Source organism: Carassius gibelio, chromosome A18 (assembly GCF_023724105.1).
Source record: "Carassius gibelio isolate Cgi1373 ecotype wild population from Czech Republic chromosome A18, carGib1.2-hapl.c, whole genome shotgun sequence".
Classification (NCBI taxonomy): Eukaryota; Metazoa; Chordata; class Actinopteri; order Cypriniformes; family Cyprinidae; genus Carassius; species Carassius gibelio.
In genome coordinates this window covers 14181584-14199049 of record NC_068388.1, presented here as the reverse complement: position 1 = coordinate 14199049, position 17466 = coordinate 14181584, and the positions used below count along the sequence as shown (strand labels likewise).

General features: G+C 37.1%; 1 protein-coding gene across 3 annotated transcripts; it reads left to right on the top strand.

Annotated features, from left to right (window-relative positions):
* Nucleotides 1-6385: 6385 nt before the first annotated feature.
* LOC127934189 (CLK4-associating serine/arginine rich protein) lies at nt 6386-17436 on the top strand. Of its 3 annotated transcripts, none has more exons than XM_052531408.1 (21): nt 6386-6517; nt 7288-7430; nt 7564-7661; nt 8093-8194; nt 9024-9103; nt 9215-9299; nt 9395-9534; nt 9673-9769; nt 9940-10018; nt 10105-10178; nt 10431-10472; nt 11309-11491; nt 11826-12137; nt 12223-12399; nt 14027-14066; nt 15012-15072; nt 16133-16191; nt 16299-16345; nt 16443-16531; nt 16711-16735; nt 16833-17436. In XM_052531408.1, exons 2-21 carry the CDS (start codon nt 7332-7334, stop codon nt 16873-16875), a joined length of 1932 nt encoding a protein of 643 aa, XP_052387368.1. In that variant the 5' UTR covers nt 6386-6517; nt 7288-7331; the 3' UTR covers nt 16876-17436. The 3 variants fall into 3 exon arrangements, 2 of the variants coding, with proteins under 2 accessions (XP_052387368.1, XP_052387369.1); XM_052531409.1 differs by having other exon boundaries at nt 6394-6517; nt 7291-7430; XR_008147716.1 differs by lacking the exons at nt 16711-16735; nt 16833-17436 and having other exon boundaries at nt 14027-14070.
* The last annotated feature ends 30 nt before the right edge of the window (nt 17437-17466 follow it).

Sequence of the window (17466 nt, the reverse complement as noted above, 5' to 3'; positions counted from 1 at the left end):
GCCATGTGCTTGAACACAAAACACGGGTCTGCCATGATCCTGCCTCAAGACTAGGAAAAATCAAGGACACGAGGGCAGGATCATGACAGAAGGAGGGGTCTCGGGACAGCTGGCAGAGGACATGACAGGAGCAGACACGGGACGCGGGGCAACACTTACGGGACGCGGGGAGACGACAACACAAGCACATGGCCCAAAGACAAGGCCATGTGCTTGAACACAAAACACGGGTCTGCCATGATCCTGCCTCAAGACTAGGAAAAATCAAGGACACGAGGGCAGGATCATGACACTGCCCTGTCGCTCTGTCCACCAGGGGGTCCTTGTCTTGAAAAGGATAAAATCCCCTTGTTTGCCCTACAAAATAGAGGTACAAATTAAATATTAGAAAAGTGTTTTTGAAAACATACATTTTGAATACACTTTGAAATGATACTTTCAAAAGGAAGGACTGACTGCTGCGAGTGTTTCTTTTACAGTGACCACTGGACCTTGAATAAATGTTTATTTCTTAAGCTAAGCTAGTGTGCAAAACATCTCCATTAGCTGTAGTCCTAAGCACATTATTTTTTATTTAATATAAAAGCAACTGCCTTTGCAGTGCGCTTTAACGTCCTCTAATGTCCTAATTATCCAGTAATGACTTCACTGACCATTTGAATCCCATGTTTCGTCATCCCTTCCCACTGGGTTTTTGACTAGCCGATTGATCAAAAATAATTTCTGCTCTCCCTGCCTCTGATTATTTGTATGCAAAGCTTTTATCTTGAATGCCATTCCATCAGCTGTAATGATGTTGCAAAGTTAGGCAGTCAATTAGCCTCTGCCAGAATGAAATTAGACTGATGGGATGCCATGTTTGTGTAATGTATGCTAAGATTATGAAGTGGGTCACTGGTGTCTGTATCTATTGACACAGCCTGATTGGTGCTATTTTTAGTCATGGATCTGCATGCAAATTACAATGCTGAAAATGCTAATTAGACATGAGACCAAAATAAATATGAATTATAGATATTCTTCATCCCAATAAGCAGGGCAGGATTTAAGGGGAATAGGGCCCCCTGGAATTGAGGTAATATTTGGGCCCTATACCACTACAATACCACTACAAATGCCCTCAGCTAAAGCATCATTATGGAGTAAAATACAAATATAAATATGCTTTGATGTTCATATATAGTACAATTAATTAGCAACATGTCTAGCCTAGTCAAAGTTTAGATGTAATATTAAATAGACATTACAATACAATAAACAGGATGTGTTCTCTCAGTTGAGAGATCAAAATCCTGAAAATACACGGAGAAGAGGTAATTATGACTTTGCTACAACAATCTGGTGCGGAGTTTTGCGCATCGTATGTGTGTGTGTGTGTGTGTGAGCGAGAGAGAGAGAGAGAGAGAGAGAGGGTCACAAAGTGGAGTCAGCTGTCTTAACTGTCCGTAGTTTGTGTACTGTAAACACATACAATCTTCATCACTGTCTATCACGCCACTCTGTTCCCCTTTCGGGCTTGAACTAATGGTAAAACTAAGGATATAATTAACTGTCTTTACATTTTTTTGAAAGATGAAGCTTGCGATTATGGAAAGGGGTATTATATCATCTTCAGTCAATCACTACAAAATACACATAATGAGTGACTTACAGGCATCATTAAGGATTATGAAAATTTTGAGTATTTCACTGGAACTTGGTCTTCATTTCACTATTTCCAATTTTCTTTTTGTTTTACTTCTTTAAGTATTTATTTATGTTCAATGTCAATTGTCATTTATTAATGTATTCTGCTAATAACTGTTAGAGCACTGTCATTTTTGGTACAATTCACATGTCATTAAAAAATAAAAGTACCTAATGGACACGTTGTTGTTTTTATGTAAAACCCTAACAGACACTGCATGATATTGTAATACCAGGTAGATAGAGTAAAAAAACCAATATTAATAAATAATATATACAAGTAATATTAATAATGATATAAATATGTTAATATACTAATATTAATGAAAATAAAATATAATATAATTCAAATGTTATTTATAACACCATTAAGCATCTAATTTCTAGTCTTACTTGATCTTAGTGCTGCGTTTGACACCATAGATCATGACATACTCATAGATAGATTACAAAACTATACAGGTATTCAAGGGAAGGCTCTAAGATGGTTTAGATCCTACCTGTCCGATCGCTACCATTTTGTTTACTTAAATGGGGTGTCATCTCATTTATCATCAGTAAAATATGGAGTGCCACAAGGATCCGTCCTAGGTCCCCTTCTATTTTCAATATACATGTTGCCCCTTGGTAATATTATTAGAAAATACGGAATTAGCTTCCACTGTTATATATCTCAACGAGACCAGATGAAACTTATTAAATTATCTAAGCTAACAGAGTGTGTTAAAAAAAAATTAAAGATTGGATGACAAATAATTTTCTCCAATTAAATTCGGATAAGACAGAAATATTAATTATTGGCCCAAAAAACACTACACAGAATCTTGTAGATTACAATCTGCAACTAGATGGATGTACTGTTACTTCCTCTACAGTCAGAAATCTGGGTGTTATATTAGACAGCAATTTGTCTTTTGAAAATCATATTTCCTATGTTACAAAAACTGCATACTTCCATCTTAGAAACATTGCCAAGCTACGAAACATGTTAGCTGTTTCTGATGCAGAAAAGCTAGTTCATGCATTCATGACCTCTAGACTGGACTATTGTAATGCACTTCTAGGTGGTTGTCCTGCTTCTTCAATAAACAAGCTACAGGTAGTCCAAAATTCAGCAGCTAGGGTCCTTACAAAGTCAAGAAAATATGATCATATTACCCCAATTTTACAGTTTCTGCACTTGCTACCTATTAAGTTCTGAATCAGTTACAAATTATCATTACTTACCTATAAGGCCCTAAATGGTTTAGCTCCTGCATACCTTACTAGCCTTATACCACGTTACAATCCATCACGCTCCCTAAGGTCACATAACGCTGGACTTTTGGTAGTTCCTAGGATAGCAAAGTCCACTAAAGGAGGTAGAGCTTTCTCACATTTGGCTCCCAAACTCTGGAATAGCCTTCCTGATAATGTACAGGGTTCAGACACACTCTCTCTGTTTAAATCTAGATTAAAAACGCATCTCTTTCGCCTAGCATTCAAATAATGTATCTCTTAAATTGTGAGTGTAGTTGCATCTGATCAAATGCGCATTGTTATTCTTTAGGTTGGGTTAAACTAATTAATTTTACTTTGTTGGATCAGCAGCTATGCTAATGATGTCTCTATTTTGTTTCTATGTTTTGCCACGGATTTACACAAGCTCCAGTCTGGATCCAGAACACCTGAGAAGAGATGATGCTGACCCTCAGAAGACCCCAGATGATGCCAACCCTGAAACAACAAACAGAACTAACAAATATTGCTACAAGTGTGACTGCATCATATAATAATTATTAATTATTAATAATATTAATAATGTTCATCGTCTGGCTGACTACGTCTTGTATTAATTAATCCTGTCATACGTGCACAAACCGACAGTCACCACTTATAAGCTATTACTAAATATTGTAGAAACATAATTTTCTTTAAAGTTGCTTTGTAACGATTTGTATTGTAAAATGCGCTATACAAATAAACTTGAAAAAACTTGAATTAAGATCCTATATGGCATTTTCAAAACATGGTACTTTATGGAACCTTATAAAAGGGGTTCTATTTAGCACTAAAAAGGGTTCTTCTATTGTTAAAAGCTGAAGAACCCTTTTCTGGTACTGCTTATTTGACTTTTTTTTAGTACTGTTTTTTTTTTTTTTTTTTTTTTTTTTTTTTTTACTTTTATTTTGGTGACGCTTAGACACAAAGGCCTGAGAACAAAGTGCTCACATTCTCCCTCTTGTTTACTGTCATTGTTAACAGTTCTGTCTAATATGGATAGAAGTCTGTCTAATAATCAGATAGAATGGTTTAATGTGTTGTGGAAAATTAATATATGGAGAACATTATAATACTTTCTTGTCTGCCATCACCATTATGCATAAAGTCATTTTCTCTGTGTGCTGTATGTAAAATGAGTGTTACCCTTCCTTTAATTGAAAAATATGATTCTCAATGCACACAAACTTCCCAGACAACTGAGTGCCTTGTTGGTTACAGTGTTTACCTCCTTTTTAATTATATTTTTTATTAAATATATTTTTTTTTATTTGTGCAAAAAACCTTTTTCATGAAAAGTATGTTTATTTTTCACGTTTATTTTACACATTGATTTTACACATTTATTCATCCATTTTCAAATGATTAAAATTTTCTTAAATAATAATAATATTAATAATAAATTATATCAGTTTTATATTGCCTCCCAGCCCCCTGCTTTCCAAGATATCTGCATCGACATCAGCTGTCAAAAAAACAATATCAGTCGATAACTTGTATAACCTGGGCTTAAACAGAGTTGAGAGCACCTCAGGCACATAACCCTGTCTTGGCTTGATTGGCAACCTTACTGTCATTAGTTCCAAATTCGAGACAGGAAGTACTGACTGACAATGCCTGCAGCTCACCCATTCGCTTGACCGAAGCTTAAGCCAAAAGGAGGGCAGTCTTAAATGACTTAGACCACGAGTCGGCCAAATGGAGTGACTCAAAGTGACTCAGGACTATGGATAAATCCCAGATCGGCACGGTTTGGGGACGAGGAGGATTCAGTCTCCTCCAGGTGCCCTTCAAGAACTTAATGACCAAGCCATTTCTGCCAACTAACTGGCCAGTTTTGAGGTAATGGTTCACTGCTGTAGCTGCCACATAAACTTTGAGCGTAGACAGGACCGCCCATTGTCCAAACTATTGCAAAACAGTTAGCACATCACAAAAAAACGGGTCCAGGCTTCATGCTACACACCAGTCACAGAAGACTGACCATTTAAGAGCATAGAGCTGTCTCGAGGATGGCGCTCTAGCCTCTAAACAGTATGTCTGCACCAAAGTTCAGACTGCCCGGCACATGAGCTGCTCTGATTGAGAGGAGTCTGCCCTGCGCCCAAAGTAAGAGGTGGTGAGTCATCCTGTAAAGGGAACATGACCACCTTGGTGGTTGATATAGGCTACCACCGTCATGTTGTCTGACTGGACCGGAACATGATGCCCTTTTAAGGCTGGCAGGAAGATTTTCAGGACCAAAAAAATGCCATCATTTCAAGGCAATTGATATGAAGCTGCCACTCGTGGATATGCCAGTGTTCATCTTCAGTTCTCTCCTCACAGCAGTTCAGTCAGTGTACTGTTTGAGTAAATGAATTACTCCGGGATATTGGTTTGTTTGAACTCAGAGGGAGTGTCAGCCACATTAAAAAAAAGTTAACAGCTTAAGTCATTTGTGGATTAATGTGTATTAGAGATACGAACCGTTTAAAACGATTCAGTTCGATTTGGTGAACTGAATGATTCGTTCGCGAACCGGATATCCAGACTTCTTTGATTTGAACTCTCTCTCACAACAGACACGGAAGAGAAGACAATGCTGAATAAAGTCATCGTTTTTGCTATTTTTGGTCCAAAATTTATTTTCGTTATTTTCGTTGCTTCAAAAAATTCTAACCGACCCTCTGATGTCACATGGACTACTTTGATGATGTTTTTCTTACCTTTCTGGACATGGACAGTATACCGTACACACATCTTCAATGAACTAACCCTTTAAGACACTTTTGATCAAATACATCAGACATTTGCTACACATTTGACTATCTCTATGTGTGTAAGTACAGATCATCTCCAGGCTGTAAATTGTATTACTATAATTAAAAACTGTATGAACTTATTTGATTTATTTTGATAAAATAGATTACTTCATGAAATATAATAATATTTGGGTAGCAAACTACAATTACCTTCAAGCTAAACATGACAATTTATAAAACACTTTTACTTAAAAGTCACTATCAATCACAACTGAGTGTTTGTAAAAAATTTCATACTGCATCCAATGTAGATTTTGGTCAAATGATGAGGCAGAAATATATTGTTAGTAATATTTTAGAAAAAAAAATTATGGGGTAGGTACACAATTAAAACTTCTGTGGGGCTGAGAAAAAGTAATGTAGTGTAACTAATTACTGTTGCCAGATAGTAATAAGTAATAAAATTACTTTTGAAAGGAGTAACTAACGAGTAATTAAATTTTTGGATTAACGAACCTAACTGTTTATGATATAAAAAAAAATAGCATTGAGCTATTCAATTAGCTTGTCAGCCTAAAAAACGCCTATAATGTATACAATTACACTGATACGCTACGTGTTTATGAGCCAGAGTGCGCCCCCTGTAGGAGAATTTAGATTATCAAAAACAATGTAATAGTCTACTAGCGCCTCCAGTCGGCAGCGCGTGCGCTCAGTTGAGAGGCGTGTCAGCTTGTATGTAAACGATCAGCCTTTTCCACATGGTGACCGACGTTTGTGTTTTCTGTCAAGAAAAATCACACTATACGTATTGTAAACATAAACAGGTAATTAATTTTGATTCTGGAAATCGCTAAAGCCATTTGGTGACGGTCACACCACTTCATTGTCAGCTGTTTTTTTTTTAACGCTGGTGAATAAAACATAGCCAGTTAGCATGCTAGCCTTACCCGGTGCGCTAGCGTTTTGCAATGCTCTCACGTTAGCTGTAAATCTTAATATTGCATGCAGGTTGCACGAGCTTTGTAATGGACAGTCATTGAAGTGCGTTTATAAATGCAGTATAAATCAATAACAGAATTGATATGTTTGTGGATTTAACGTTAGCCTGGCAGGTTTTAGCTACTTGGCTATCATTTCTTTTTCTTACTTTATTTTGTTACCGAGTAGATAAATATGCGTGTTATGCACTAATAATGTAAAGGTCAAGCGTTTCTACCATTCTTATATAGTTTTTATGTCATTTATGTAGCAAACATAATCCTCTTTTACTCAGAACCTGTTAAACTTTTTGTAACCAAGGTTAGTTAATCTGTAACCCAAAAACAACTTTCCCTTTAAGTGTTTGTATATTTTGTGTTCAAGACAGTTTTATGTTTCACAAGTGTCATGTTTTATTGTATAGTTATTGTAGTACTTTACGTGAAGTAGGGAAATCCATAGAGTATAAAATAATTTAGCATAATGTATTTGGTATGGGTTTTCTAATGTTAAAATATACTTTTCTGTAAATGTAAAGATGTACAAAATTCTGATTCAGAATGGTATTATATGTGGCAGTTAGGGTTGGTTGATTTGCACCTTCTGTGTCCCCTAGCAGCAGCCCTGCCCCGACGCGCCCCTACCCCAAGCGGAGCAGTCATGTGGCAGGAGGCCCGCAAACATGAGCGCAAACTGCGCGGGATGATGGTGGACTACAAGCGGCGTGGAGAGAGACGCAGACAGTACTATGAGAAAATCGTAAGTCGAAGGACAGAAGTCTGTGACTTGGACTGCACTTTCATTCTTTGTTTTTTGAGCACAGCTTAATCTTGGTCATGGATAGAAGTTTTAAATGAACAATCATGCATCATGCTTCTCTCATTCTGTGTAGAAAAAGGATCCAGCCCAGTTCCTGCAGGTACATGGCCAGGCATACAAAATCCATCTGGATTCAGCTGTAGCCCTGGCAGCTGAGAGTCCCATCAACATGTATGTTACTAGCATATGGATCATCGATTTGGGAAGAAACCATGTTGTTTGTTAGCTTTGCTGTGCACAATGTATTATATATGAATATGGTTCTATGATACTAATTATTATTGGAAAGTAGAAGATAAGCATTTCTCATAAAAATATGCGCTATAAGTATAAGATGGTTGGCGCATGTTGCGTTCCCATATGCAGAGTAAATTAACCCAAATTCAGTGCAGAGGCAGAGATGAAGTTCTGCACTGGTGTTTAATGAGCTGCTTCCATTGCTTCACTCTGAAACATGCAGTGCATATCATTTTTTAGTTTAAATCACAGCCTTTTGGCAATTTGAAAATCGCGCCAAGCCATATCGCGATTTGGGGTTTATTTTGATTAATCGTCCTGGAAAGTTTGGAAAACTGTCACAACTTCATCCTTTGTCCTAACAGGATGCCTTGGCAAGGAGATACCAGCAACATGGTTGATAGGTTTGATGTCAGGGCACACCTGGACTACATCCCCACCTACACACCACCTCTCCTAAACACTACGTGAGTAGTCTGATCTTAATGCATCTGCCTCGTAGGAAAATATAAAATAATCAACTTGAGTATGCAAACAAACAAGTGTGGTTTAATTTTCCATCTGTTTTTTAGTTTAACCCTCTGGTATTCCTCCTTTAGGGAACAATATATATTTTTTTTTTTACTATAGTTTATCCAATAGTATTTGTTCTGTAATATTTTGTTTTGAGGGCATTTCATGCTAGACAATATCCATCACTAAAATATGCACCATTTATTTCTATATCCAAATACAAATATTAAAAAATATAGATTTATTTTCAATTAATACATTGTTAAAAGTTAAAAATAGAGTAAATGCATTTAAAATCCAATGCATGGAAGGCAGATTAGTGCCATTTGGTAGGAGAAATACAGGAAATCATTTAATTCCATCATGGTGTAACAACTAAATGTCTGTGTAGCCCAATATATGTAGACATGTATGTTCTCTAAATCATTTATAAGAGTACTTGTTGACACAACTACATATTTCTATTAGATTTTGCATTTGAATATATATTTAGACATGATAAAATAAAAAAATGCTCTGTATTTATTAGATTTTCCATTCATATACTATGCTGGTGGTTAATGGTGTTAACTTCTATTTTTGTGTTCATATAGACTTTTGTGACATTCTGATGAAATAAAAAATTCAGTCTTAAACAACTGAAGACCTACCAGGGGTTAAAGAGGCTTTGATAAAATTATGCTGAACTGGTTTCTGTTTTGTGTAAATTTTTGATTCACTTCATTGATTTGTATCGTAAAAAGTGCTATACAAAAAATAAACTTGAATTTGTTTCTGTCACAGCACCACAGAGCAGGAATCAGAAGAGAGGAAGTGCAATTACGAGCGCTATAGAGGTCTGGTGCAGAATGACTTTGCGAACAGTGAGTTTCTTTTGATTTAATTCTGCCTTTTTTACTTTAACAGTTGTGATCCTTATAATGTTACTGATAAACTTGAAAGAATCCACAAAAAATGTTCTTGTCCCATTATAGTCTCAGAGGAACAGTGTCTGTACCAGATCTATGTGGATGAACTCTACGGCGGCCTACAGAAACCAAATGAGGATGAGAAGAAAAAGTATGAACTTGTGCATCAGTACTTAAAACAAATGTGGTTAAAAGTACATTTTGTTAGAAGGATCACATCACATTCTTTTTTTTTTCCACTGTTAGACTCTCTGAGAAGAAAGCTCAGATCGGTTATACATATGAGGACACTACAGTGACTGAACCAGAAGAACAGATGGAGAAGGGAAATGAGGATGACTCAGAAAACAGCGAGTCTGAGGAAGACGAAGTCATCCCTGACATTGGTGTGTTTTTCATAAACTGCACACTTCCTGTTAGGATATTTCAGTTTAAAATTTAGGAACACTATAGATATGTCATTTAATTTAATATAGAAAGTAATACCCTTACAATATGTGTGTGAATGCTTTCCCAATTTGTAGATGTTGAGGTGGATGTAGATGAACTGAACCCAGAGCAGGTGACGGAGATTAACAAGATGGGCACCACTTATGGCATGGCAGAAGGGGACTTTGTGTGGTTTGTTCGCTGATTCTCTAACTAAATAAATGAAATGCAAACTTATCAGAGGAAATTCACCACTTGAGCATATTTGGAGAAGATATCTGAATAAATGCATTGTAATGATCTTGTACTTTTTTTTGACAGACACGAAATGTAGATAAAATGCAGTTTTTTCTTTATGTTAGGATGTTGAGGAAGGACAAGGAGGAAGTGGAGGCCATTAAGCATGCAAAAGCACTGGAGGCAGAGAAGGCCATGTACTCTGTATGGGCAGAATCTTTTCAACTTCCTCCCATGTATGCGTTTGATTATTAGTATTTGTAATAGTAATGTTGTTCTGTTTCCATCAGGGCCGGCGGTCTCGCAGACAGCGGAGAGAGTTTAGAGAGAAGTATATGAAAGGCAGGCAGATCAGCCCACCCAGGTAACAGCCCATAAAATATAGCTACACATTTTGTGTTTGTCACTGACTACCCAATAATTAACTGGCATGTAAAATGTTTTGTTTTTTGTATATATATATATATATATATATGTGTGTGTGTGTGTGTGTGTGTCTGTGTGTGTGTGTGTGTGTGTAAATGTTATAATGTACACCAACTGCACACATTATTGAAATTGATTAACTGAATTGAAAATAAACTGAAATTTTTATTTTTGTACGTTTCAAAAACAGCTATGCCAGAAGAGACAGTCCTACATACGACCCCTACAAACGGTAAGTGTTAATGGACTGATACTTGGCACATTAGTTTTGAATTTATAAATTGTCATATTACAGGGTTAGTTCACCCAAAAATGAAAATTAGCCCATAAATTACTCACCCCCAAGTCATCCTAGGTGTATATGGCTTTCTTCTTTCAGACGAATCCACAGTTATATTAAAAATTGTCTTTGATCTTTCAAGCTGCAGCATCAATCTATTAAAAAAGTGTCTTATGTTTTGAATATAGATATTTATCCTACAAAAAGAGAGATTGAATATTGAGATTCTAACCAATATCTTTAAACTGATTTTCATGTTGCTGATATGAATCATTAAATGGCCAGTATTAAAAAGTCAAATAAAATATTTGAATTATTAGTTTTGAGTGTTAGAGGATGGCAAAGATAATCTAAATGTCAAAATAGGATAAATGAACAGGCACAACACAGTATGACTAAAGATTAATGATCAGTATGGGACAGATGACTAAATATATTATGCATCAACAACTGAATACACTACCTGGTCAAATGTATTCATAAATTGATAAAGTGACACTAAAATACATTTATAATTCTGCTAAAATTTTCTCTTTCGAATAAATGCTTTTTTTTTTCTATTCATCCTAAAAGTGGTTTCCATGAAAATATTAAGCAGCACAGCTGTTTTCATCATTGTTATTAAAAAGAAATATTTATGGAGCACCAAATTAGCGTATTAGAATAATTGCTGAAGGATCATGTGACACTGAAGATTGGAGTAATGGCCCCAGACTTTTTAATAGTAGTGTACATCATGTATTAAAAATGTTTCTTACCACTCTTATTTTCCCTCCTTTTTGTCCCAGGCCAGAGTCAGACTCAAGTTCAGAGTCACGCTCTCGTTCTCGAACTCCAGGCAATGATAAGATCACTTTCATCACCAGCTTTGGGGGCAGTGATGATGAGGGAGCCTCAGCCACACAAGCCCCGCCTGCAGCGGCGTCAAGCCACACCTCCTCCAACACCGCAGGTCATAGCAGGGGCTCCCGGTCGGTAACTTCCACTTTCTACTTTCTGGCTCATTAGTGGCTTTTTTCTTCATTTATTCATAAGCTTGTTCAGCTGTGATAACATGTAGCCAGTGTGCTAAGAGAACGGTCATTGGGTGAGCTTTAAAATGATTGCTGATCATTTAAAATAGATGGGAGACCAACCATGTGTTGCCCATTTAGTATTAGTTGATTATTTTTGATTCAGAGATAAAACCGGTGTGGAATAATTTACATTTTGACAGCTCTGCGATTAGATTAGGCTTGTATTGTCACATTAATACATTTTTGTAGGTTGCTCGTGATGACATAGCACATTGTGTATTTCTCTTAGCCGAAGACGTTCTTCCTCCAGTCACTCGTCTTTTTCCTCCCGCTCCTCTTCACACCGGTCCTCACGCTCATCCTCACGTTCCCGCCGGAGTCGTCATTCTCGTGGGGGCAGGGACCGGGACAGCCGTTACTCCAGATCTCGATCTCGCTCTCGCCGACGGTCTGACTCCCGTTCACGGCAACGCAGTGGAGGCTCGAGGAGACGATACGACAGGACTAGGTCTCGTTCCACAGATCGGGGTAGAGACAGAAACCTGGAAAGAGACCGAGACCGGGACAGGGGGAGGCGCTACACAGGCCACAGACGAACCAGGCAAGAGAGCTTGCTAAAGAATTTCAAACCCTTGTTAAGAGCTTTCTTTTGTGAAATTGATTGGATGAAACACTCTCTCCATTAGGTCTCGCTCGCGTTCTCGTTCAGGTGATCGTTACCAGCGGCGGAGTCACAGCTCAGCATACAGGAGGGGCGGGAGCATCAGACAAAGCCCCTCCCACTCACCTGCAGTGAGCCGCAGCCTTTCCCCCTCCTCCCATTCTGCTCCACTTACACCTGCTTCTGCAGACAAACTGAGAAAGTGAGTTGCACCAAACCAGTAAGGACTATAGATAGACTTTACATAAAAAAAGTCAGGGATGGGATTTTCCACCCAGAGAAATAAGACCCATGTATATTCCATAAATTTGAGAAAAATAAATTTGTGCCAAATGGGAGTCAAAATTGGCATTAGCAAGTAAATGCAACTGTTATTCGCCAGGTTGCTGTTTTTGCATTGGTTTTGAGAATGGGATATGGCCTAGTGCATTAATCAAATTGAAAAAATTATATCATTTATATTTACTTCATAAAACTCATGCAAACGTTAAAAGTTCATGCCAAGCCACGAGCTAAAGGGAGATGCTTGTAGAATTATATTAAAAGGCCCCTTACTTGCTAAAATTGTATGAACTATCATATGATATATGGCATGTATTAGATGTTGTCCAACATGTTTTTCAACAAGGTTTTGATTACGGTTGGGCACAAACATTTGAATATTCGATCTAAAATTAAAACACTATTCGAATTTTACTATGTGTTGCTTTGCTGGCTGATAATGCAGGGAATCCATGATAAATCCTAGACATGCAAACTAGAAGTCAGTCATAATTAAGTGCACTGGGTGGCGCTGTGGAGCATGAATAACAAATTGATTTGTATTTGATCACACAATAAGTTTAGAATTACTCTGACCAAAATAAACTTACAAAATAGAATTACTTTTGATCAAATAAATCAGTGAAACTGATTTTATTATAATTTATTTTATTATAATTTATTATAAACTGAGTTAATATAATGGCACCACCATAATGAGAAATCACATGAAATCCATACACCAGTCGAGTGAGGAAATGCAGCTGTCCATCACTGCATTCACGACTGCAGGTAAAGCCAGCTGTACCCCGAGTGAGCCAAGGAGAGCATCTGATAGAGAAATGATCCTGAGACACATGCTTCCTTTAAGTTTTCTCGAAGGAGAGTATTTTGAGAACAGAAAGCACAAAGCGCTGTAAGAAACGTTGTCTCTGTGGAACGTCTGTTCCTATTGTTAGCAGACTGAGGAGGCAGCTATCATGTGGATATTATTGTTGTACTGTAATTGGCATAGTCTGCTTTATTTTTTTTTATTTTTTTCAGTTTTTCCGGCTTGAGCTTGAATGCTTTTGTTCTTTATATATATATATTTTATTTATACATTTTTTATTAATTACAAACATTTTTACCTAAATTAAAATCTTGAGCTATCGTAATGTTGTAGAACATTGTTGTTTATGATGCCTAATCATAAGCTTGTTCAGAAAAGCCAAACAGTTGATTATTTAGCAAAAAAAAATCTCGTTAAATGTCATTTAAATAAATGAATATTCAAATATTTGTTTTTTCATGAGTCCAAATATTCGAATAGAGTATTTTTGAAAAATACCTATCCTTAGTTTTGATCTCGTCGATGCCGGGACAGAAACCAGCAGGAGACGCTACACAGGCCACAGATGAACCATGATGCAGTAGAGTTTATAGGGTTAAAAAGGATTCGTTTTCCAGTTTACCTCTGTATGTTATCGATATTATGTTTTTATTTCTTCTTCTCATTAATATTTGTCACATGCCTAAAAAGTGACAACTGACCAAAAATTCTGTATCATTTTTTTCTTCTTCCCTAGGCCTGAAAATCCGGGTGGTAAAGAGACTGGAGCTGCCAAAGTCAGTAAGAATTTGATGCATCTTAATTTTTTTGCTAAAGACTCCGCCTCCCTCACCCCTGACAGGCTGAAGCAGTTAACAGTCAAGCTGGGCTCCTGCCCATCTCTTGGCTCCTCAGAGAACTTTTGTTCTCATTTTAGATGGGGTTTTGTTTATTTATTTTTATTGGCTGTACACTTGGTGATCAGCTGGCCACCTTTTTTTTTTTTTTTTTAAGAATGAGGCAGGGAGTGACCAACTCTAGCTCTAAAGGAGCCAGATATTTCTGTGTGCTCTTCTTTGGAACTGCTGTAGATTTGTTTTCTATTTGAGGAAATGATACATGCACTTCTTATTTATCTAAGTATTATCTGAATGATGGGTTGTTGATGGACACCTGTGAATGAACGTGAACTGATGAAAGGAAAACATCAAAGGAATAAAGGTTCTTAGCAGGTTTGCTTAACAGTGAAACAGCTCAGGTGTTGCTTCTGCACTGGGCTTGTCAAGACAGGCAGAGCAACTTCATTCACACAAACACACCTGTGTAAGTCAATACAGATTGTCCTTGTGTGTAAAGGTTGAACAGCTTCAAGGCAGCACCTTCTGAAATGGCTACAGTAGCTCCCATTTTGTAACCGTTCCATGGAATTGATGTAGCTGACCTTGTGAGAAGAAGAGTGGACGTAGCCCTGTTCTGTTCTAAATGGCTGCCCTCTTTTGTCTGTTCACATTTTGCACTTGTCATACCTAAAATGCATCTATAATGGAAACATCTCAGGCATTTCTTTGAAACAGAAGCATGTGCTGCTGTTCAGCATGCAGCATATAAATGATCACTCTGATCCTTCTGCATGACATGACACAAGTTTAACCTAGTAAAATAGATTCCTTGCTGTCAGCTGCTATTCTTTGCAAAAACTTTTTTCTGTCCTACTTGTTCTAAAGTCTTTGTGTACATTGCAGCCCAAAATGACACCACAAGAGAAGCTCAAACTCAAAATGCAGAAGGCTCTAAACAAGCAATGTGAGTTACTATTTCAGGCATCTATGAATAATCATCTTATTCCATATTTATGCTAGGCATTTATAGTATATCAGTACCATATCAATTGGTAATTATTATTTTATTATATATATATTTATCAGTTAAAATTGGATATTTAATAGTGCGTGCTCATTTCTGTCAGTTCTTATTTTTGGCATCAACTGCTGCTCAAAGGTTTTAAAAACACATTATTTTAGAACACTGATAAATGTAATCTTTAGCAAGTCTCAAAATAAAAAAAGTTAATTAGATTGGAATTGGAAAGTAATTAACACTTAATTATTTTTGTTTACCGTCTCTTGCACAAAATGCATTAAGGTTTCCACAATAATTTGTATTTTTTGTTTTCAGCATTGATTGTTTCTTGAGCACCAAATCGGTATGATTTTTAAAGAATCTTGTGGCTGCTCAGCTTTGCCATCATAGTAATAAATTACAAGGTTTTTTTTTTTTGCTTGTTTGATCTTTTATCTCTATAAACCGTCTTATCTCTGTTCCTGGCGAATGTGAGCCAAGCACATTTACATGTACATGTATACAGTCAATGATCATATTAAGTTAAAGGCTTATCCTGTTCAACAGCTCTGATCACACTTCTTGTGCCGCCTTTGTTTGACCAAAAATACAGTCAAACAGTAAAAAAAAATATATAATTTATTCCTGTGGTAGCAAAGCTGAATTTTCAGCAGCCTGCAGTAATAGCTTCAGTAAATGGTCTTGAGTGTCAACCCGAACCTTCAGAAATCATTTTAATATGTTGATTTGTTGCTCAAGAAACGTATGTGCATCTTAATATTTTTGTGTAAACTGTACTTATTTCACATGATTCTTTGATGACTAGAATATTAATCTTATGTAGTATTTTAAAACCCTTTGATGTCACTTTTGGTCATGAAAATATGAATGTCTTTATTTTTACCGACCTCGGTTTACATCATTAGTGTACATAACTTTCCATAGCTGTCTATTTTATGTTAAAGACAAGTAAAACATAAAAGCCTGTTGACCCTGCCTCACCTTCTGCTTTCACCTTCATCAGCCAAGGCGGATAAGAGGGCAGCACAAGCCAAGATCCAGCAACAAGAGCACAAGCGACAGGTACAAGTGTGGGTGTACGGTTGGTGTGTGTGGGTGATTGGGTGGGGTGATTCCAGGTAGTTATGAACTTTTAACGCTCTAGATATTTTTTCCCCCTCCCATCACAGGAACGAGAAGGAGTTCTTCGTGCAATGGCAAGGAAAATACGCATGAAGTGAGTCCGAGCATGTATATGCACGTTCGTGTTGTGAGAACTGTCCTCTCAGTTTGTAAAGAAAAGGATACAGTTTGGTCATTGTTTGGTCTTGTAGGGAGCGGGAACAGCGCGAAAAAGAGAGAGATGAATGGGAGAGGCATTATGGACGTCAGAGTCTCTCGCCCTCCCCCAATGCCAAACACGGTGAGACTCCCACCAAAGAGCTAGTCCTGTTTTTATCCTCATAATGAAATGTGAATGGATTGAATTATGCTTTATTATTGACAGTGATTCTATAGATATACAGGCTGGTAACAATTAAGACACATGCAAAATCTAACCCATGAAGAAGATTCTAATCATAAATCTTGAACACCCCACAGGTCGAGACTACAGCTCATCCAGAAGGTATGCTGAAACCAGTCTGCACCAGGCACACTTGTCCATTACATCTAAACGTACTGTTGTTGAGGCTCATTTCAGTCATTTCTGTCTTCCTCAACAGGAGATCACGCTCAAGATCACGGAGTCCTCATTACCGGTACTGAGGCATCTGCCGAAAAACTGTCAGGCCACAAGACGTCAAACAGATGTTTCAGAAGTGAATGGGGACCATGATGGCAAGAGTTTACATAGTTTTTTGGGGAAAACAGTATCAATAAGATAAATTTCACTCACTTCTACATCTTCTAAAGGATGCAGTGGAAACGTAGTCATTTCTAATATGAACACCATCATGCTCTGAGAACACTTTTCCTCTGCCATTCTTGATATTACACCGCAGGTTTGCCACAAATGATCTGAGCCACTAGGATTCTAATAAACTTTGCAGATTATTTTGAGTCGATCTGTTTAATTTTATGACATAAGATTAGGATGAACTTTATTCTTTCTCTTGTGTCCCCATTAAAGAGAGAGATTTTACCTCATTGTCTATAATGCCTCAAAGAGTGATGTGGAATTTCTTTCAAAGAAAATGTAGATTCAATGCCATAATCTTTTTCACTCGGCACTGTAAGTATCTGGTAGTTTTTATTGTAGTAGAAACAATCATCAGTGATCACAGATTTTGACATTGAAATAAAAAGGTAATCGATGATGAAAAATAACCTGGCTCCAGTGTTTTTTCCTCGTAGGTA

Excerpts from the sequence above, each read along its gene's own strand:
- LOC127934189 (XM_052531408.1), top strand. The coding sequence starts at position 7,332 with ATGTGGCAGGAGGCCCGCAAACATGAGCGCAAACTGCGCGGGATGATG. Across the intron at positions 7,662-8,092 it reads GCTGAGAGTCCCATCAACAT|GATGCCTTGGCAAGGAGATA; the intron begins GTATGTTACTAG and ends TTGTCCTAACAG. Across the intron at positions 12,400-14,026 it reads TCTGCAGACAAACTGAGAAA|GCCTGAAAATCCGGGTGGTA; the intron begins GTGAGTTGCACC and ends CTTCTTCCCTAG.